The 23,930-nt window shown below is 38.2% G+C and overlaps 1 protein-coding gene across 4 annotated transcripts in view; it reads right to left on the bottom strand.

Moving 5' to 3' along the window:
• Window positions 1-1,243: 1,243 nt before the first annotated feature.
• Window positions 1,244-23,930, bottom strand: part of LOC133841770 (potassium voltage-gated channel subfamily H member 8) — a 63,754-nt gene continuing 41,067 nt past the window's right edge. For 2 of the 4 annotated variants that reach the window (XM_062274486.1, XM_062274485.1), the window contains exons 7-17: window positions 23,520-23,782; window positions 23,097-23,325; window positions 22,733-22,896; window positions 17,577-17,778; window positions 15,949-16,140; window positions 15,689-15,807; window positions 14,863-14,943; window positions 9,772-9,867; window positions 7,989-8,142; window positions 7,452-7,576; window positions 1,244-5,046 (exon numbers count right to left, since the gene is read on the bottom strand). In XM_062274486.1, the coding sequence (XP_062130470.1) occupies window positions 3,031-5,046; window positions 7,452-7,576; window positions 7,989-8,142; window positions 9,772-9,867; window positions 14,863-14,943; window positions 15,689-15,807; window positions 15,949-16,140; window positions 17,577-17,778; window positions 22,733-22,896; window positions 23,097-23,325; window positions 23,520-23,782 (3,641 nt within the window). In that variant the 3' untranslated portion in view covers window positions 1,244-3,030. The remainder of the gene's footprint in view (window positions 5,047-7,451; window positions 7,577-7,988; window positions 8,143-9,771; window positions 9,868-14,862; window positions 14,944-15,688; window positions 15,808-15,948; window positions 16,141-17,576; window positions 17,779-22,732; window positions 22,897-23,096; window positions 23,326-23,519; window positions 23,783-23,930) is intronic. The other 2 variants (XM_062274487.1, XM_062274488.1) reach the window with 2 other exon arrangements.

Genomic DNA, 23,930 nt, shown 5'->3' with positions numbered 1-23,930 from the left:
ATTGTAATTAAAACCATCTAAACCAGCGGCGCCGGAGACAACACTAATTAAACCATCCGACAGCTGCATTAGATGTTATCCCAACTTGAATTTGAATCACGGAATTTCATATGCATTTTTTAATTTTATTTATTCTAACTTTGCCAATTCACATAAAGCATGAAAGTAGTTTCATTATAGTTCCTGGTTATTAGCATAATTATTTAGTTACCCTTCTGCCAAGTTTGGGAAAAGGTTTTATCACACAGTGCACTTTATCAGTTGAATTACTTAAAGTTTTTCACTCTTTAATCGGTCTCAAGTTTGAAATAAAGTCGCCGGGGGTTGCGCCAGATAACGAGCTTTTTTTGCGCTAATTACTGGATAATGAAATGACATATTCTCTAACAAGTTTCGCTTCATAATTATTTTAAACTCCAACAGTTACCTTACTTATCAAAAATGAGCTGAGTGCATCTTTTTAAAGCGCTTTAAGCTCAACCCGGAAAATACAGTTTAAGGATTTCCCACTGTTCGGTACTTTTTGTAAAGGCACAAAGCTTTTATAGAGCTTTGGGTTGGTGACTAGACTAAGAATTTCATTTTAGCTTTTAACAAGAAAGCTTTCCATTCGCAGATTTAGGCACTAACCACTTACACTACAATACATATTTAGAAATTCAGCAGCATTGAAAGGAGAAAGCTTTAAATGAATTTTTATATGCCAGGGCTGTGGCTTTATTTCCTAGCTAGCTTTGTACTAAAAGCTCAATGTTTATGAACTTGTGCTAAAATGTCGTACACTATCTGTAAGCAAACTGCATACTTATGTTGCCTACTTCATTTATAGCATGCCTTATGATGAAGGCATAAAATCAAAGTATTTACCCCACTCAATTGACAACTGTCAAAGTGGCCCGGTTGTGGCTTTAATACCTCGATTGACATATGGACCTGACAACGACGAGCAATAAACTTGGCAATAAGGTTATCGGATTACGTTAGATATACATTTACATCCACACACACGTGGCATAACATAGTCTCACTTCACTTCGCCAATTGAGTTAATCGCATTAAAGTAAACCCCATATGCATAACACATATGTATGTATGCACACAATGTGTATGACAACCAAAAAAAGTAAAGGAGCAAGTAAAGCTGCTTAAAAAAGCTCAATAAATCAACTCTAACCTGGCCCAATTAATATTAAAGTCATTGACTGAATTTGACATCAAGTTTTATTGTTTATTTCATTTAAATATTGAATATTTCATTTGTTCTTTTTCTTTTTGTGTAATAACATTAATTAAAACATTTAAAAACGTTCAAGAGCTCCCCGCTGAACTTATTGACCAAAATCTATAACATAGATAGAGTATTTTTATATACTATATAGTATATATAAATATATTATTTTACTTTAAAACTACAGTACATACAATTACAATTGATGCTGCTTATGTTTAAGCTGAAGTTTCGTCCGGTTAAAACACATCGAGTATCTGTATATATGTATTTCTTTCTATTTTTTTGTTTAATATACAAGTACATATAAAAGTCGTATGTACTTTTTGTTTAAATTTAATATAGTATTATCGTAGAGTGCCTTACATCGAGCATAGAATGAAGCACAAGTCTTTATAGTTTGTTGGGAACATTTACAATATGAATATACATATATACAATAAACGTTTAGAAATTTACAGAGTTCCTTATCTTTAGCGGTATTTACACCAGATTATTTATTTATCAACTATCACTTAAGAGTATTAACATAGAATTTGTTTAATTAGTATTTACACCTTATCAACTTTCACTGATATTTTCATTGGCATTTCTTAAAAAAATAGATGTTGCATGCCCCTCTAAACATTCTACAGATATATTTTGAAATCACAAATTCAATTATTTCACTTTATAAGCAAAATAGTAATTTCTTGTTGTTGTTCATTTTTTAGCGCAAACGATTGTCAAATAACTTAGATTTTATTTATTTTGTTTATTTATAAATATTTAATATATTCTTCGCTTCACTTTTGTTTTTATATTTTTTCAACCAGCTAAAAATTTATATCTTACACGCAACCTAACTATTAAACTTGACACGAATTTTCTCAACATGTTTAGGTCTAATTTGTTTATATTTTTAAATTGTTCGCAACAAACATAAAATCTATTAATGTATATAGATGTTTCCATATTATACATAAATACACCAATTTTCCTGTAGTTGACATTTAACATTCAGATATATTATATTTTTGTTTATATGCATTGAATTGTTAATACTACTATTTTAATTGCAATTGTTTTAATATGAGAGTGTTATGCATAAATGCAATGACAGATAAATATATTTTCGATTTATTGAACTTTTCTTTTGCACTTCTCGTTGACAGCCCCAAAGATACACTTGAGTTATTTGCATCATCAAAAAATAGAATATGTTTGTGATCATCTGATATGCTATCAATTAATATGTATGTAGTGTTAATGTTGATCATTTGCTTACACTAAAGTAGAAGTTCTTTGAAAGCTACTTAAATCTAAAATTTTATGATCAATTGTAGGCTCAGGATATGAAAGTAATATCGGAGCTTGAAGCAACTTTCTGCTGACTAACTGAAACAGCTGTCGGCAATCAGTTTCATTAGTTAATCTAGCTCTCAGCATCAAATTAAGCAAATCGAACAAAACTTATTTACTGCTAAATTGATAATCAAACCGAAGTCTGCTAGTTGTGTGTATATATGTGTGTGTGTGTGTTTTAGTGTGTTGTAACTGTATCTTAAAGATATTAAAAGTACAAGCGTCTTCGTATTTCAGTATTAATTAGGAAATAAATCACGCACGTCGGCATGCATGTAAACGAATACACGAATACAGACACGTCCCTCTCTCTCTCTTTCTCTCTGTCTGTCTACATATGGCAAACATTGGAGATTCCTCTCAACTCCCATCTACATGCACACGTCCGTCCCTCTCCAATTCCACTGCCAGCTGCCAAAACACAAATGCCAGCCATAAACAATGTTCGGTCGTTCGCCTTATTTGACGCTGGGATCTCTGAGGGAGCGCGTGGATGGCAGACCGCGAAGTCCTTTCTCCAATTTGTCCGCATCGCCGGCTGAAAAGCGAAAACTCATTGTTTGTGCCTGCGCCTGGTTAACGCCCAACAGCACACGACTTCGCTGCTGTTTGCCGTTGCTCGTGGTGTTGCCCGTTGTCACATTCGTGGCAGTGACAATGCCAATGCCATTGCCATTCCCTGGCTCACCGCTGCCCACATCAACCATGGCGACGCTGCTGCTGCGTGAGCCGCGTCTCGGTCCCAACAGCTCCACACTTTCCTCCTCATCGTCCTGTCCATAACCGACAGCAGCTGCCACCGTCATGGGCATGGCCAGGGGTAATTTGGCTGGCGGCGAGTACTCCGCATTCGCCTCGGATAGACGGCGATATTCGCCGCTGCGAGAGTGTTGCAACTTCCAGGAGGCACGTCGCGTATTTGCCACACTGTGCGTGCTGTTGCTGCAGTGCACCGATGCATTGGTGGTGGTTAGATTGCCGGTGCTCTGTGAGACGAGGCAATTTGAACTGGAACTGCTGCTCGACAGACTTGAGTTGCTGCCTCCGCTGCCACTGCGTCGCATGCTGCGTTTGCTGCGCTGCGGCTGCTGCTGTTGCTGCTGCTGTTGTTGCAACAACTGCTGCTGCTGCTGTTCGTGCAACTGTTGTTGCTCTTGGCCAACCAATGCCTGTTCCTCGGTGCTCAGAAGCGCATCGGTGCTCTTGCAGCAGCTCTGATGACTAGCGGAATGCTTCATAGTCCAGCGGAAGTCGTTGGAATTCTCATCATCCAACGGCGGATAGACGCGTCCTGCCGTTGGCGCTTGAGTACCAAGCAAACGCTCCTTGGAGCTGCTTAAACTCGGCTCCACGGCCAGCGGCGAAACGCACTCATCGATTGTATTCAAGGGCGAAATTTGCAAGGTCTGCTTCTGTTGCAGCAACTCAATTTCATTCTTGATGGCCGGCTCAATGCCCAGCAGGCCGAGCACTAAACGCGGATTTGCCAGCACAAAGCGCTCGAAGGTGGGAAAATCAATGCGATAGAAATCGGTTTGACAGCTGCGACTCGTCTTCGTCGTGGCCTCTACACTGGCCGGCGATGCGGCCTTCGAGCTGGGCGCCGTGACCGTGGCAATCGATGGTTGCAACTGCATTTCACGGCCCCAAACTTCGGGCGGATGTGAAAGGCAACGTTGCATGGCAGCAGCCTCGCTGGCTGCCATCGCCAGATTGCCATCCATCAATGGCACATCACAGCCAGCAGCCAAACCCAGACGTTGCCCTGCGGCAACGCCACTGATGTTGGGTATGGAGCGAGCGGGGGGAAACTTGAGTGAACCATGAGAGTTCATCGCGGCCGACGATGAATAGGTCATTTCCTGTAGGGCGCTAATGGCATTGCGCACCTCAACGCTCAGCTGCGCGACATCCTGATGCAGCGTCGATACCTGCGAATCAAGGCGCTCAAGCGAGGGCCGCTTACCACCGCCACTTCCCTCCTCCTCTGCGAGGGGCTCCACCTCCTCGAAAGAGCCGCGATCCAAGCTGTTGGCCATATTCAAAGGACGCTGTCGCTTGTTCGTCTCGCGCAACGTAATCAAAGAGCGACCACGCTGATGTAATCGCTGATGTCGCGGACTACTCATGCCCAACAGCGGCGAACGGCTGATGCTGTGATGCGGCGATGGGGAGGCGGACATCGGGCCACCGGCTGCAGCTCCTGCACCGCCCGCACCACCGCCATTGCCATTCTCCTTGTCCTGTTCCCCGGCGCAGTCACCATCCTCTCGATTCTCGTCATCCTCACTGATGCTGGGCAATGGAAATGTGGGTCCAATATCTGATTCCTGATTCTCGTACCCTTCGCGCAAATTGAACGTCAAGTCGTGCTGTATGTCGTTGGCAAACTGCTGCTGGTACTCTGGATAAAGTCGCAGCACCTCAACCAGACCGCCCATATGGATGCACTTCAGATCGCAGTAGGTGAGCGCCTGCGAAGCGAATAGAAAGAAAAACACACATACAGGAAAATGTTATGAGCATTTCATGCTAAATGTTTATGCAATCTTAACTCGACTGCCCGCAGAGGCCAGTAAACTTGAAAGAGTTCTAGCAGCAGGCCTTCTAGGCAACAGCTAACAAAACAAAAGTCCACTCAATTAAACATAAGCCCTAAAGCAATATATGTAAATACCTATTTCGAAATGAATTTTAATATATAATTTGAACTGAAGATTTTTAAGAATTTATTTTTTAGAATTTATTTAAATTGTGAAATTAACTTATTTTACTTACTTTTTGGCATCAAATTTATTTTGAATTTGTATATTCAATTTTATTTTTAGTATTTTTAAATTTGTTTTAACTAATTAAATTTGTTAATTTTCTCCCATGAACATTATTTTTCGATTTTTATTTTAATTTTATGTTGATAATTATTAAAGAAACACAGAATGTAACTTAAACGAACTCAATAACTTTGTAGAGCATTTCGTGGCCAACTTGCGTATACTTAATCTTGTGCCGCATGTTAATATTGACGCCCTGGCGTCTTCTTTACACGCTCAAGTGCACCATCTTGGCACACACTCACCCTCGCACGCCTTCGCACACAAACACAATGACGAAGTACGAGCGCACACATTAAGCTTAAGTATCACTCATACGCCCCGTTGTTGTTGTTTTCGTAGTCGTTGGCTGACTGCCACTTCTGCTGTACCTGAAGTGATGCCTCACAACGCCAGCTGTTTGGCTCTAGGGCAAGGCACACATACACACACACTTGCATACACACAGACAAACACATTTAAAATGTCTGCGTTTTATTTGGCCAAGACACAGCAGACATGCAAATAAACCTGGCACAAAGCGAAGGAGAACGCGAAAGCAGAGAGGCACAACCAAAAGCCAAAGAAAAACATGCAAAAATAATAATAAATGACTATGAAAAGCGGCAAATAATGCGCGAAGCATTTTCCATTTTCCATTTCCCAAATTCCCATTTGCCCCGACTATGAATTAATTGAAACGTTTTCCCACTAATTAAGCGATCATCTCTCAATTAAAATTTAAGCAAATTGCCTGCGGTTTCTTTTTTTTTCTGCTGCTCGCATTGTTCCATTAATTAACTATAACAGATAGCGGGTGCAAATACAAGAGTGTGTTCGCCACATAATTCCTTTGGCTTCTGCGGCAACGTTCCAGACACTAATAAAAAACAAAAAAAAAATAAATGTGTGAGAGAAAATAATATTCAAAGAAAATATTGAATTTGCCACGCAGTCAAGTAGAAGGAAAAATCGACGTAGATACAAACACGGGTGTTCTTAAGTTATTTGAACCATCGTCGTCGCCATCGACTTCGACTTCGCATTCTTCTTTCCCATCTTCTTCGTCGTCTGCGCTCAGCCTGATAAACTTTACGACAGGCAAACAGACCAACAAAAAAAAAATGATGAAGAATGAAGAAAAATAATGAAAATAAACAAAACCGGTAAAAATAACAATGCCAAACACTTAAAGCCCAAGCTGCTTTAAAAGCCAAGCTCTGAGCTCGATAAAAATAAAATTAAAGCGCGTATTAAATAAAAAATTCAACTAAAAATAAACAACTGCAAATAAAAATAAAGATAATATAAATTCTATTTAATTACGAGTCCACGCAACCCGTCGAGCAATAGCCTAACACAGGGCCACGGGCACGCTCGACTTCTAACTGCCCGAAGACCATAACCGTAAAGTTTACTCAGCGTTGGAATACAAAGAAGCTGCAGCGAACAAGTGCAATGACATGGGCTTCAAGTTTGCGCACGAACTGTAGATTATTGTGATTAACTAAAAAGGCCGTTTATTGTGCGAAAATTATCTAAATGAAGGTCTGCTCTTTAGTAATTTAACAGATTAAATTTCATATTTCAATGGCATTTGATTAATGATTTGATTAATGAATGCTTGCGTAAATATAATTAATCATGTTCTTAAAAAATATATTTTATGTGGAAAGCGTAAATGGACTTAAAGCAAATATTTACTTTAGATTAAATTTATTTAAATTGAAAAATGTAAGCATTTTTTTAGAATTAGAAAATTATATAAAGCCACATCAAATATAATACAAATAATAATACCACTAAATACATATGTTATACGAACTATAAAATATTTAAAGACAACAAAACAAAGAAAAATAAATCGAAGCTTAAATGCGGATCTAATTGTTAAAGTCTATTAAACAAAGGTGCTTAAGAAGCACATGAAGTTCAACCTTGACTCAACTAGCTACATTAAATGTACTCTCTGTATAAAGATACAGCTTCTGCTGTCATAAAATGCTTACTCTCATTGCCATTTAATTGCCACCTTCGGCCAGTGTCATTGAGGGGGGTCGATAACATACCTTTATGTCGCTGCTGCTGCGGACGACAACATCCTGTCCAGCGCTGTTGGTGGTGGCGGTCATTTGTCCGTTGCTGGTCGCAACCAGATGCACATTTATATCCGAACCCACGAGATCGCCCTTACCTATAAGTGGGGTTGAGAGTACGAGTGTGAGATGGGTATTTAAAAAAAATATATAGATAATAAAAGATAGAAAACAAAAGGTCAGTCGCTAGGCAAAGAATCAATAAGCATAAAAATAGCTGCTATTTGTCTAGGCAACGTCGTGAATGAATAAATAAGCAGCTGCCTTCGCCTTTGCCTGACTAACGTACAAATGAATCCCTGTGAATCTCTCCGCCACAACATCAGCATCGAATAGGCGAATGAACTTCAATGTTTGAGTTCAATAAACGCCCCCAAACAAAATAAACACAATGAGAAAACATGGGCAATTTAAGCTTCAATGCGAGTTGAAAACTCGAAAGTACTCGTGTATAGTACTCGAAACGCTTAAACGCGAACGCCACTCAATGTAATCATAAAGAATACTCACCCAAAATGGCAACAACCATATCGTCTTTGATCACCTCCATGGAGCCATTGCACAGATAGTATATATAGTTGAGTGCATCGCCTTTGTGTATTAAGTATTCGCCGGGTGCACAGAAGTTTGTCTTTATGTGCAGCGACAACAATTTCAAGCAACCCTGCAAATGACAAATAAATATAAATACAAAAGTGAGAAATGCGTGAAAATACGATTTGCGCTACAGTTTGTAGTCGTCGGTCAAGAGCCAGAGAGAGAGTGAGCATTAAGCATAACTGCGAGTCAGTTTCAGTTCCCTGGCAAAAGAAAAGCAAATCACTTGCAACACGCTGCTGTGACAGAAGAGGCTTGCGGCACCACGGCCACGAAAAGTGGCTTAAAGCGCGCTTTTGCTGTTGAGTGGTTTTTGTTTGCCATCTCGAAATAAGCTTTATTATTATTTGTCTGTTGACATAGCGCATTGTCATTTCTTTTACTATTTCACCAACTTAACTTGCAGTTTGCCAACTTGCTCTCGCTCTCGCTCTCAATCTCTTCTTCAACTACTGTCACTTCATTTTTCAGTCTATCTGTCAGCTTATTAAGCACATATTTAAGGACACTGTCAAGACTTAGCTTCCGCTTACAGCTAGATTATATTATGTTGAAGTATGTGCTACTCGAGCTGAGTCTCTTCAAAAATCTCTTGCGAAAAAAAAAACAAAACTGCGAATAGCTCATCATAACAAGCTAAGTGAAGCTCTCAAAATTCCAAGAATGGTTTCGCTGGCAAAAAGTGAACAATAAAGGAATGAATCACAACTGTGAATGCTTTAGCTTATTAAGTTTGCAAGTCTTACGACTTTCTGACATTGCGAATTATTTGCCCTTAACACTTCCTTAATCAACCGAAACTGCGGCCAGGTACGAAATCTGCAAAACTTAAGTCATTCGCAAAGTACTTGCCAAAAGTTGAATAATTGTTTTGAGATTTTCTTTCTTTGACTTTCGCTTATCTTTGCCTTCTACTTGGTGCTGAGCTGCAGCGTTCAAACTATAAACTTGTCTTATCAAAAGGACTCGCCCGCAGAGCACACACAAAACTTGCCAGCTAAATGTTTGAGAAGCTTTCCGGATTTCATGTGCAATGACCCTGTGGCAATAATGCAAGTAAGGCTTAATTGAAAAATCAATTACACTCCATACACGCCCATACTTTTATTTTAGCACCATTTGCCACACACAAGCTTAGTGTGCCACAATGACAAGGGTATTGACATTGTCGTCTACGATAAGCATCACTACTCGCACGGTTGCATTTCGCTTTCACTTGTCCCACTCTCTGTCTCTTTCTATTTTCTGGTTACTCTCTTTCTAACTTCCTCTTTGCGTTCACTTTGTGTATTGCTGTGGCCAAAAGTTTTGCCTAAAACCTTTTTCATGCTTCAGTTGTTGCCGTTCCCGTATCGAGTTTGTTGCCCAAGAGCCACACACGCGCAAATCATGCGTTGTTCGGCTCAAACTTTCACCTGTAACTGTAACTGCCATCTACATGAATTTGTGTGTATGTGTGTGTGCGGGTGTGTAAAATGTCTGCTAAGCTCGAAGTTGACTTTTGCCTGCCCCGTTTAAGTTAGCTGCCGATTATTTCAGCAATGCCATCAACATCTCAAGTCCATTTGTCTGGATGGGTTTTCTATAGCTTTTAAAGCGTCGTCGACCCCCAGCAAAAAAAGATGAAAAGCACAAGGGAAAACACACATACACCTACACTCACAGCTGTTGGTATGCATATAGTACACATACGTACCTGAGAGGCAGCCTCAAATATCGGCAGCTGTAATATTTCACGATGTAGATGCATGGAGACATCGCCTCGCAGCTCCTCCGGAAATTCGCGCAGCGTCTGAAAAAAGGGAAACACAAGAGAGCGAGAAAGTGGATGAATATAAATGTGAAGAGAATGTGTGAGTACCACACAACAAGTAGAATGGTAAACATGAGTGTCAAGTGTCAAGAGCCCAAAACTTACATATCCTTTAAAGCTACACACTCACAAGCTCACTCACACATATACACTCTTGCTCACATACAGGTGTAAATTGAATTGTAAAAATATATTTGACAATTTTTTCGCCATGCAGTTTTTCCCGCCATTTTCTTTCATTTCTCCATACGCAAAATAAATATCTTTGTATTGGTGGCTTTCTTTCCCCAAGGTGAAACCAACTGTTTTTATTTATTTTTTGTGCACTCTTCTGCTTTTCTCATCTTTTTGGGATGAAATTGTTGAGAGGATTAATATGAAAATTGAAAAGCTTTTGCGACTTGTTTGTTTACAGTTTGCTTTCTGTGGTCCGCTTTCCATCCACTTTCGCCTGCTTCACTTGGGCTTAGAGACCCGAAACGCAGGCGTATACGTAATATGAGCTTGTACTCTAGAGAATATATGTACAATACCATCTGTTGTATCGTTGAATTGTCCTCAACGCGCTGCGCTGAATGAATGAATGTATATTATTCATATTTGAGAGTGCGTATTCCTGACGTAATTTGTTTGATAACATGCCATAAACGAGATGCGTAAGTAAACATTTTGCTCGTGAAGGAGAATGAAAATTTTGTTCTTGCGCAAAAAACACATGACTTCATAAACAAACAAGCAAACAGGACAAAAGCTAGCAAAGCAGACAGATTGAGAGAGAGTGAGCTCTATGTCAAAAAGAAAACATTGCTTCATGTTTTCAAGTTGCAATTGAGAAATGAACAACACAACAAAAGAAATCAGCAAAGCTTAAACAGCAACTGAGCACTCTTAAAGCTGGACAATGTTTTCTATTCACATATTGTTGTTTTACTTTGCTGTGAATACAAACAAAAAAGACATGCACATTTTGAGTTTCATTTGAAAATAGTCTTTATTATTATTATAGAATTTAGATGCAAATTTTCGCCGAATAACAAATATTTAGAAAATATTTATTGAAATTTGCATTTCTATCACACAAATCACCCAAAGTTTTAATTACAAAATTCTATCAAAATAGATGACGGCTTGTGCTTCATTGATGCCACTAGAACTATGCCACGCATCGCCGCACAACTGAAATGTGTCTGTCTATATGTGTGTGACCAACTGAATATTTGCGTATTTGTGGAAATTACTAGTGTGTTTTGTGGCCATTATTCAAATTGACATAGGCCAGAACTTACCAAAACGAAGCAATACAAACAAGTGGCGAAATCTAGCAATATTAATTGTAATTGGATGAGCGAACTTTTTGTACTCTATAAAAACAAACTATCACATTGCATTGAATTTATCACCGGCAAAAATCACCAAAGTTGTAGTATTAAATAAATCATATAATCTCTTAATTCAAAGAATGATTCAAATTATTAAAAATGTGTATAAAAAGGCAATTAAACAAGTAAAAACAAAAATTCATATATCAAAGTATAAGCTTATTAAATAGGGAATTAATTAATTATATAAAATGTATTAAGTCAATGATAGATAAATGCAAAAATCAATTTGATCTTTATGAAAGAGAATTAGTAATCATAATAATCGTAGTATTTTAAATGGAGAATTGAAAAATTCTAGAACACGTGTTAATTCAATGATGTATTAAAGCAAATATCAATATGAAGTAATTTACTATATTTCATAAAAATCTCTAGCAAAGAGAATAATAATTATAATATTTGATGCCAATTAAAAATTAAAGGATTAAAATATACGAGTAATGTATTCTATAATTTTTAGTTATAAGTTAATTTGGAACTGGTGAAACTATGTTAAGCACTTAACTTCAATGTAAGCACATGTGTAGTGAAAAGGAAAGCTGAATTAAGAAGCGTTTAAATCTCAGAGACAAAACGTTTAGCTTCTCATGAGCTTAAGCAATTTTTCGGCAAATGTAGAGTATGTGAAAGCAATGGAAATATGTGAAAAGTTAAATAAGTTTTCGAAGTGAGATTGTGTGGGAGTGTGTTTTGAATATTTACTTATTTAATGGAACATTTTCCCACAGGGCAGAGCACTGCTGAATTGTTATTTATGTGTGTGTTTCAACCACAAGATCCAAAGAAGTGTAAAATATTTTACATTAATTGCGTGCGATGGCCAAAAACTTGCCCAGCCTTATGCCGCCATTAAAGGCAACTCAAAAAGAGGGCGTGTTGGGGTGGGGCAACAAAACTAAACGAAAGGGGGGCGTTACAATACTTTTTAGGCATGTAAATTACGCGCAAACACGCAACACACACACACACACACAAAGGCTGAAGAGTCTGAGAGGCATTGAAGTGAGGCAGAGTCTCTGACATTTTGCCAGTTAATTTCCATGCGCAATAAATTAACAATTTAATTTACTGCCTGGCAACTGGCGCCCCATTATGTATGCTATATATTTTGTGCGTGAAAAGTGTGTGAGTGAAAGTGTGTGCTTGAAATGTGTGTGAGTATGTTAGTGTATGCATCGGGCACACTCGTAATTCATGCTTTTCCAATCTAATTCAATTAAATTTGATTTCCAACAGATTTTTAACAAAAAAGCTTATACAAATTTTCGAGCAAGTCAGCTGCACAAAGGAGCTGATTTAATTGAAATACGTAATTTATAAATAAGAAAAATATTCTGAAGAAGCAATGAAGATAAATTCATATATAAGTTAAAAGGAAATATGATACTTGAAACAACATTATATCTTAGAAATAAAATAACACATTATATATTTAAGTGACATTTGATTTCTAATTAATTAATTTCATCAACAGACAATCATAAAAGCCAATCAAATCGATTTATTTGTAAAATAGGATATTGTTCTAAGAAAATAAGTTTTTTGAAATTACAAATAATCATCAACATTTATGAAATATTATATTATGAGCTAATTTATTATTTAATTGCCATTATTAAATTCATCAGCAATCAATTATAAAAACTCAAATAAGTGGACTAATTTATTACATTCAATATTGCTCAATTAAGCTAGTTATATTTTAGGAAAAAAAAAGTTAATTAAAAATAAAAGAAGTTATCAGTACTAATGAATTATTATATTAAATAGTCATTTATTATCTAATTACCAATATTAATCTCACCAACAATTAATTATTAAAGAGCCAGATTAAGTGTCTTATTTGCAACTTACAAAATTATTTAATTTGTTGTAAACTTATCCTAACTAGTATGAATTAATGTTAACTGAAACCCCTTCAATTAATGTTGCATTTCATTTAAATAACAATCCCTAAAATTGTTTGCTACTTAGCTGGGGATAAATACTCCAACAAGTTAAGCTCGCTTTAGACACTAATTTCCACTGCAAAACAAAAAACGCACACACACATTTCTAGAGAAGCTGTACTTATTCAAATGTCTGAAAGCCGAAATTAATTAGACATGCTCGAATTTAGGTAGGAGCAATTGTAAGCTCTGTGCTTGTCAGACTTGTACGAAAGAGAGCCCCCCTCTCTCTCACAGGTCTCAAGCGGACTGACTAACTGGCTGATGAACTGACTGATGGACCAACTGACTGACTTGGCAGCAGCTGTCAAGAGCTCAGATAGCCAAACTTCAAAGGGCCGTCGTTCATTTGAGATACGAGCTCATGTACATGTTGTGAATTAGCAGCCCAAGAAATGCGCTAATTAATTTGCAGCCCAAGGCAATCGAATTGCACCGAACTCGACGTAAACATGAATATAGAAAAAAAGGAAGGATCAACAAAAAACTAAAACCATTGATAATTAGCAACTTCGAAAATGCACTTCATACAACAATCGTCGTTTATTGTCAATTTGCAGTTAAGGTAGCATCAATAGTTGTTCAACAACAATTGCCCTTCGATTCGTCCTTGCAGATACTTTTTTGCGTGCTGTCAGCAGCACAAAGTTGAGCAGAGCGTGACCCCAACTTAAAGTTGGACTATAAGTTAAATGGATTTACCTCCCGCTGCTCTGGGGATTTAATGAAGCAAACAAATAGAATTATGATTGCTTTGCGTAAAATAAATGCTGAAACTTTCCGTTAGATATTTCAGTTAAAATGAACATTAATGTCGAGAAGAGTAAAATCAATTCATTTGCTTAAATGATGCATTCAATGTATATTCATACTTATGCAACGCGATATTCAATTTCGAGCATTCGAATGAGAGCACTCGCTCGCTATCAAGGCAAGCCACACAAACCACCTGCTGGTAGCTTCAGTAGCTGCGAGGGTAGCTCAATAAGTTGTTAAGGATTTGGTAGTATTGATGTATTCAGATACCCGCTACCCGTAGATTTTTGCCATATCCATCCCCGAAAATATAAAAAGCGAATGGCAAGTGTAGCTTTCAAGCTAAATTCTTGGTACATACAATTATAATAGTAGTATTTATGATTCTTCAAAAATGTGGTTGCCATCAGAAACGAATTTTTTATGGCAAATGGCTATGCTCTTTTTATAAAAAGCTCTAGAGGACTTACTTGGCATACATTTATCAGTTATCAAAACTACCATTAAGCTAAAAAAATAATTTGAGTAAGCATATTATTCTGACAACCGCCTGTCCGCATGTGAACAGTAGCATATATCTATCTGCCTTCTGTCTGACATGCAATCAAAGTGGATTCAGTCTTTTGCCATTTAACCCAATGCCAATCAATAAGTCACATGAACGCAGACACACATACAGACACATAAACGCACGTATATGAACGATACCCTACAGGCATTTGCCTAATTAAAGGCACAGACATATCAAAATACTACGAATACGGGAGTCAAGCATATTCGAAGCGAATGGCAAAGATTTCATGCTGTGTCGACAACTTTCGGGTATGAATGATTTAACATATGAACAACCCAGGTTGAGTGGACTATGGATGGATTGGTTTGCTTACCTCGTAGATATCAATGCCATGGCTGAGTGACCATGACGTTTGAAAGTAGTCCTCAATGCGCTGCTTCAGCTCCTTGGGCATCTGTAACAAGCAAGAGAAGCAAGAGCACATACTCGGTAAGTATAAAAAAGAGAATTAAATATGAATTAATTTATGTGGATTTCTGCTGTCGCAGCCAGCTAATGAGTTCGACGTTCTTATGTGCATTCGTTCACTTCATTTGCATGCATTTTCAAGCAGCCTCACAAATGCACTTAATTACGCTGCGATGCGCAGCGTGTAACGTATACGTCATGTGTGTGGTGTAGTGTATGGCATCTAATGGAGCTTCACGTTGCGGTGATATTATGACTGCACGTGTCGACGTGGTGTGGCGTAGCGTAGCATCGTCTCATCAACAGGTTGAAGAACTTTCGAGCACGTCTCGAAACTAAACATACATTCTCGTCGTCGTCGACGTCCTGGCATCTCTGTTGGCAACCACAGCGCACATCCTCCATCACCACACAGCTAACTCAATCGCTCGTTTATGACCTTGTGCATGGCATCATAACACGCTCTGGCTAATGGTGCGTATGGCATATGGCCAATGTGTGCTGCATTTCAATAAAACCGAGTTGCTTGCACGGTTTGCTGGTAAAAATTAATTTCCTTGATTTTGTCATCAACAATCGACAGCTGATGAGTCGCACAGCTAGTTTGAAGTGTCAATTTGTGGCACTCAAAAAACAATGAAGATATATAAAACAAATCCAAGAAAACGCCAATTCACGCGTAAATGCTTCCCTGAGAGAATTTAAGGTTTTCATACGCGTGTGATACTCACATTATGCAGAGCCACGAAATCCTTCAGGTCCCGCCATTTGCTCTCATAAAGGGAGCGACGTGAGTACATGCGTTGTATAATGGCCGTCACGTTACCGAACACCACAGCATGCATCAGAGCTGAGACGAAGAGAGAGAGAAAGCGAATAAGAATTGTCTCAGAAAATAGTAAATTATGATTTCGCATATTTAATATTATGTCGTCTGAGCACAAAAAGAGAGAACGATGATGATGATGGTGATGATTATGAGACTACCTACCGCCAATCAACATCATTATAATGGTGAAGACCTTCTCGGCCGTTGTATTCGCCGACACATTGCCAAATCCCACCGAAGTGAGACTGGTGAATGTGAAATACAACGCAGTCGAGTAAGTTTCCGCCGTTGTCAGTATGGCAACGGAGGCATTCTTTCTCTCGGCGAGCAGCTGCAGCCAACCTGTGAACAAGACTTTAACATTTTAATAGGACAAAAATGTAAGAAAGCAGAAAATGGAAAGAAGAAAAGAAACCAAAGAGCTTTATTTAGTAAATCAGGCACATGTGCCAAGTCTGTGAATGTAAGTGGGAATGTGAATGTGAATGTGAATGTGAATATGAATGTAATTCAGTTGCTTATTAAACTGACAATGAGTTGGCCCAAAAACTTTCCTCATTCGTTTGACGCTTGACTCTTGGCTTTCTCTCTCTCTATCTCGGCCCGTCCATCAAAGTATCAGCCAGTAAGCTGTCAGAGTGCACGGACATGCTACGATACGATTCGAGCGTGTCAAATCCGGCTAACTGTTTAGGCCAAAAGCGGCGGCACAACGGAAGCGTCTAGAGCCTTGTGTGCCGTCAAACGTCAAGCGGCAAACGGCAAATGGCAAATGGCAGTTTTCTGAAACTTTTTGCTGCCTCACTCACACACTCTTTCCCTTATTTTCTCTTTCCACAGAAACACATACAGAGAGTGACTGTGAGCATTTAATGCGTATCATGTTCACAGCATATTGATGTGAAAAGTAACTGGCAATTTGTTGCTTTTGTATGTGATTTTGCCTTGTTGTCAGTTTATCAGATGTGAATATTACAATCCTCACAGGAAAATCCACTTACATGTGGCATAAATGCATAAATAAAGACTAATCTACAAAATTGCTTAAGTCTGACAACTGTTTCATACCCTGCCGTAAAGTGCAATAAAGAAATAAATTAAAAATAATATTGTTTGAAATTCTCAAGAAAAAAAAAACATTTTCGCCAGAGAACTCCCATTTAAAAAAATTTGAAAAATAAAAATGTTTAACTAATTTGGGTTGTGCTAAACTCAACACTTTCGCTGTACTTAACTGTTTTACAGGGTATACAAAGCAACAATACAAAAACTTTTGCGGCTCACAAACACACATTTAAATGACAATAAATGTTGATTTGATATTGTTGCGCTTCAAGTTCGAAAACTTTGTCATTTAAATGTGCTAATAACCGTCATATCCCCCTTTATACCTTAGTTGTTTTAAACTTTGACGTGTGCATGTGAAATGGTGAATCGTGTAAGGTGTGTGTAAGCGTTGGGTATCTGGTTGAGTTAGTAGCAAACAATTTCATTTGGCGTTTGACGAGCCAGGCAAACACAATCAACGCCAGCGGCAAACTAACCAAATTACTGTCCAACTAACACACACACACGTTTAGAAACACAACACTTATGTGTGTAACAGTGTTGCCGCTGTGCACTGCTGCTACTCTTGATGATGCAAATGACCTTGGCGTGGCCTGTTTCTGTTTCCATTTTTTTTTTTACCTAACCCATGCCCCAGTTTTGTGGCCGTATCCCAGTCTCAGTCTCAGTCGCAGTTGCAGTGCAGTTGTTCTCCATATGTGTGCGCTGGGGATGCTACTCACCAATGTTGCTCTCGGGAAACCACTCGTACTCCTTTACCGCAATGACATACCAGATGCAGGCCAGCCAGTGGGCCGCCAGTGTAAAGGAGAACATCAACAAAGTCAAAATCATGGCCGTGTGCTGTGAATATCGATCAATTTTTTGCAATAGCCTCGCCAGTCGCAGCAGACGCGTCAATTTGACAAGATGAATATGCGATTCCTGTGCAAAATTCATAGACAGAGCAGAAGAGACGTGATACATTGTTTGTAGGATGTCAACGCACAGCCAGCACAAAGAGACCACGAAAAGCATGCAAACACACAGAAGAACACAGAAAAAACAACATATAACGAATGCAAAAGATAAACAACAAAAGCACAACTCTTCGACTTTTGAATACTCTGAATAAACCAATTCAAAAAAAAGTCAAGTCATTGTCCAGCCATAGACCACTTGTGTGGCGCATGTGATAGACATCACATGGAGTTGGCAGCAGCAACCGTTGACTGTTGACCTGATTTTCACTACAAGATTAGGCTCTAGCTCAGCTCTCTTAACTGTTCTCACTTTAGCTGTAATAATGTGCCAAAGCACTTTTGGTATTGGCATAGACAACTTACAGCAACATGACCTGATTTCAATTCAATAGATTTATTTACAGAAGAGAATATGAAATGAGTTCCACTTGTGGCAACTGATAGTCATCATCAGAATTGTGCTTGAACTTGATTTCAGCTTGAAACCCAAACGCAGTCGTAAAAATATGAGACTCTTCGTTTAAGCCTTTAATTTATATTTCAAGTCGTGGCCCATAAAGATTACAACTTTAGAGCAAAAAGCACAGTCCTATATAATAATATACCTTAACCCAAATTTCTCTCTCTAGCTTATCATGCCATCTTCTTGACCCTACTCTAGGGTATAATTTACAAGCATGAAAGCAGTAAAAATTGAGTTTTAAAGTTTGCGAAAAAGTTATTACACGCTTTAATAATAAAATGCATAAACAAGTTGGATTTGGATTTTTTTGCGCCGTCGTCTGCAACAGCTAATGGCATTTGGCCCTAATATAATTTTGACCCAAAAATTTTTGTGCCTCGTAGTTTGTCTCAAATTATGTTGCCTACTTTTTGGGGCGTAAATTTCATTACAACTCACACACACATCTAAGAACAGAGGGAGGCAGCCTTCGAAAAAATTTGACACATGCTCATTTATTAGCTATTTCGAAGCACGTTACAATTTCCTGCCCTCACAATATTATAACTTCCGTCCTCAGCTCAACCATAAAAAAGGAGAGTGGCAACGGCAAAAAAGGAGAATATGAAGAAGGGATAGTTAAATAAAAAATCAAAGAGGATGTCATCAAAAAGTCGAATGTAAACATAAACAAGCTTATCAAGGAGGCGACCCCGGGTCGAGGCAGTTGACTAAATTGAAGGTTAAAGCTGCCATTTAACCTTACAGTGCATTAAGTCAGCTGCCTGTTGCCACGTGTCCCACTTGCCCCTCACAGATACATAAACACACACACACACGCTGTTTTATGTATATATTTTTTTATGATTAGAAAAATGTTGAGTAGCTGACGAGGCGTCATTATAAAACGGACACAAAAGTCTCAAATAGAAGAAAGCAAACTGAAAATGAAACTGAAAAACTGTGGTCTAAGCATATTTTTTCAGCTTGCAACAGTGTCAGCAGCGTCAGCCTTGCAACAAATTTAATAAAAACGCAGCCAATGTCAAGCAGCTGTGCCAAAGCATTTAAAGCAAATACAACAAACAAAAAAGCGTTCATAACTCGGGCTTAAACAAGAAAATACCCTCGAAAAAAAGGGATTTTCGTTCTCAAATGTTAAAGAGATAAAAGTATTTCTATAGCTCGCTATGCTCCATTGTTGCAGTTTAAACTAAGGGGTATTATAAAAAAAATATATACTCAGACAGTTGAACAGACAGCTATGAAAACATGCTGAGGAGGCGTTGTGTTGCTTTAAGAATGTCGGCACAATAACTGCTTTTACTTTCTTTTCTAAGGTTTTTCTTTTTCTCACACGCCAGCCAAGTGGGCGTATCCGTTTGTATTTGTGTGTGTGTGTGTGTGTGGGAAAGTGTGTGTACGGTTGCCAAGCAAATTGTAATTCATGTTGCAATTTGCGCTGCGCTTTCGCTTTTCTTTGCTTTTACTTTTACTTCTGCCGATGCCTGTGCTGCTCCGCTTTCTCTTTCCCACAAAATCTTTGTTGCTTTTAGCAAAAGTTTCGCGCTGCCTACACACGCATTTTCCGTACTTTGTCGCCAGCAACAAAAATAGCAGCAACACCAACAATAAGTTGAAGGCAACTTGACACAACTTGACTGTCATGGCAACTTCCGTTTCCGTTTCGCCAAGCTGTTGCTACAGTTACTTCTGCTGCTGCTTCTGTTGCTTCTGCTGATGGCACCCATCTTTTTCGGGGTCTCAAAGATAATTAAAACTTTGAAATAAACTAAATATGCAAAGTTTCGAGTGCATTAGCCAGAAATTGGTATGCAGCAACAGGCAACTGACAACTGGCAAAAAGGAAACAGCAAATACCTCAGATTCAGTCAAAAACACTTTAACTCAAAGTAACGCAAGAAAAAGTCCTTAAAGAAAAAAGAAAAAATCATAACTTAAAGCGCAAGTCTTGTCTGTGAATTTGTCTCCGAAATAAAACATTTTGATTAATGACTTTTTGCTGCTCAGCAAAAAGTTTTCTCCACCACACGAACACGAAGTAAACTGCGGCAGCGTGTGACATCGTAATTTTTGCAATTAGAACACATTAAAGTTTTATAAAAATAAACTTTTGATGGTGTCCCCAAATCGTAGCTTAGCACACGCTGAGATTCTCAGCTAAGACTTATACATTTTTCGCATTTTTTTCTCAATATACAGACAGCAGAAGAAGACAAGCTAAAGTTTTAGCTGGATTTAATTTCGCCAACTGAATGAGGCATTGACTAAGAGCTACCCTCACCTTTGGCTTTGACTTTGACTTTATGGCATCCATTTAAGAGCTGTCAAATGCTTAGGTTAGCATACCCATCGCACCAGCTAAGAGAAGAGAGAAAACGTAGTTGATTTGATCAGCATAACAGCGCTAAGCCGGAAGTTGTAACGAAGCCAACAATAAAATGCCACAAATGAACTGACTGTGGACCCACCGCTGACTGGATATTAAAACCATGACAATGCATAAAATCAATAGCAAGTGGGGTTTTGAAACAAACATACAACAAAAACAAAAATAGCAACTGAAGCCATAAGCATATCCTTGAAATGTCCATAATGTCAGCGACAGCGCATTTTCCGTTCTTTACTTTTGCTCCGGCTTTCGACGCGGACAATCAACGCGCTGACAAACGTTGACCACTTCGACTCGAGTGAGAATTCTCCCAGCAGACAGTAGACAGTAGAGAGAATAACACGGTAAAAGCCTCAAATAACGTGCTACTTGAAAAAAGAAAGAAAATAAAATAAAAATACAGATTGTCCTCAAACGGAAGTTAGACTGGGAAAATGTTGTGGCATACTTTTAGGGGTCAGATTCAAGCGCTGATGATGCCAGCAGCAGCGTATTTTTAACAAACTTAGCTTCAATTATAGTCTCCCCCTTCGCTGTGACTAAATGTAACCGAGACAGGATGCGACTGTAATCCGGCTTGCTGGGCACAAAGTGCACTCAAAAGGGTTGGAGAGGAGGGAAATGAAAATAGCAGGAAAAGCTGCTTAAATGAGGTTGAGCACAGCTCAAATATAAATATGAAAACTATGCTTGGCGCACTTAAATCTTAATTAAATGTGCTGCACTGCAAAAGCACTGTGCGCCTTTCACATTTCACAGCTATTAAGCTTAAATTCAATTCAGTCTGTCATTTAACAAGTCAAAAGCGGGCCAAAAATGGGCAACAAGATGAGAAACATGCATTATGCATATTATGCAAATCTCTTAATGCTATTTACCACTTCAAATTTGGCTTAAATATTTAATGCCAGTAAGAGAGAAAGAAGTGAGCAAAAAGAGAATTCTATACATCTCTAGCTGTCGTTGCTTGGAGTAAAGTTCCTTGTTAAGCCACACTGCAATTTGTGGAAAAACTTTGCTACGAGTTGCACAAGGCAAAGTCAAGGCAGGATTGAGTGTGTGTGTGTTGATAAAATCAAATAAATACGCTTAAATTGATTTTTAATTGAATTGATACTGAGAGTCACTAGCTCGATTTAATCAAATTGATTAGCAATTTCAGCATTAAATTAGAATATAACAGCTAACTTTACTTTTGTCACTTAAATTTAAAAGATTACAGAGATTAGAGAAAACTCTGCAGCATAAAAAATCGGATTAAAAAATTTAAATAATTACGTGAGAAATAGATTTTATTGGCTGTAGGTTTAAAATAGTTTAAGTCGAAAACAATTACTTAATTCTCAACACCTTAAATAAAAACACATTAATATATGTTGTACGTTATGTATACTTCATACATATCTCAATTATTGTAGGTTTAAATAATTTTATATTCAAAACAAATAATAATTGATTCAGAGATAAGTCTCGATTTTTAAGATTTAAATATTTGAATATCAATTAGAGAAAACTCGGTATCAACAATAAATGAATAATATATAAAAATACCTTAAGTCTCTTTTTTTTTTGTAGCTTTACCAATTTTAAACTCAAAACAATTAACGAATAATAATATTATATATAAAAATGCATAGCTCCCGTATATCTCAATTATTGCCGGCTTAAATACGTTTAAACACAAAACAATTATTGCATTTTTAGGTGACTTAAAACTAGTTTCATGCTGCATATTTATACGTGCAGCTCGATTTAAAGTAAATTGATTTTAAATAAAATCCAGAACTAATCCTTTTATGCAATGCTCGCCTGTGGTATCAGACGATAAAAAACTGTTTTTTCGGCACAATTTGCATTCAAAAGCAGAGCACATGCACATTTGCAAAAAAAAAATGTCATCATCACACACTCATCGCTTCAACCGATACTAATAGAGCTGAAAACATGCAAAAAACAATTGCTAGTGACATGCAAATTGAGCATAAATCCTTACGAAAGTATAGGATATGATACAAAATTGTTGATCGAAGGGCTTGAAGCAATTTAAATGCAATTACTCACCTCGCCGTCGTACAAATCGGATGCATATAGATGATCAAAGGGCAGGGCAGCCAATAAATCCAAAGCAAACCATCCACGGAAATAATTGATGGCAATCTGCTTGGAATTGGATACGACTTCACCTTTGCGCGAGACAAAGGTTGTTCGGAAATTCAATAAAATATCTGCAATAAAAGAGAACGCACAAGAGAGAGAGAGAGAGAGATAGAATAAACATTAAATAACAGACACAAGAGAATACAAAACTAAGCTCAAGTTAAATTCAATTTTACCCTCCCAAAAAAGAGTGATGACGATTTGTAACAAGATGATTACGATGACGATAATAATTTAGATATATATTAACTGGCAACGTTCAGCTTACCTACAATGAAAAGCGCCTCCACAATCACATCGGAAACCATAGTCTGGCGATCCGCTTTGGCAAATGCCGCATTGTATGGCACCATCAATGCCACATAGAAGGTTGCGACCAGTATAACCCAATCCCAGATGCCTTTGAATACGCCATAATGGGGAAGAATTAAGCGAGACTTCTTTATCGATTGCGTCTTGTATTCGGGAAACGGAGCCTCAGTTGAATGCATGAAATTCTGAAGAGCACATTTCCCATCAAATATTGAAGAGAAGAGAAAGGATTTTAGTTAATGGTAAAATATTAATTAAATTAACTCAAGTCGAAGCAACACACCACAAAATGTAAACCCCACGTTTAATTGAACGTGGTTATTGTGGTTGGCACCTTTTGGTGGATCAATGTGTGTGTGTGTGTGTGGAGTATACTCACATTTCCCAGCTTTAATTTGGTCTTGACGCCGCCCTTTTCGGGCTTGTAATGACCGGATAGCTGATAGAGCACCGCACGACTTCGGCGTCGTCCCATATTACAGCCGGCAGGTACATCCAAATTATTACCCTCGCCGGCCTCCGCGTCGCCTCCATCGCCATTTGCTGGGCCACCCAAGCCGGGGAGACCGCCCAACCCGAGCATGCCGGCATTTGAGCCGGCACGAAATCTAGCGCCCAGGAGTGCAGCTGTAAGGGCAAAAACTTACAGAGTCGCAACACCAAATGCCACACAACAATTTCAATTTCATATTCAATTTATGTAGAAGGAGCAAACACACATAATACACACATTCGTTGTTTTGCGAGTCGACAATATTATACATATTATTATTATTTTATTTATATTTTA

Source organism: Drosophila sulfurigaster, chromosome 3, assembly GCF_023558435.1.
Source record: "Drosophila sulfurigaster albostrigata strain 15112-1811.04 chromosome 3, ASM2355843v2, whole genome shotgun sequence".
Lineage (NCBI taxonomy): Eukaryota > Metazoa > Arthropoda > Insecta > Diptera > Drosophilidae > Drosophila > Drosophila sulfurigaster.
The sequence above is the reverse complement of the archived record's forward strand: the minus strand, read 5'-3'. Positions and strand labels throughout refer to the sequence as shown.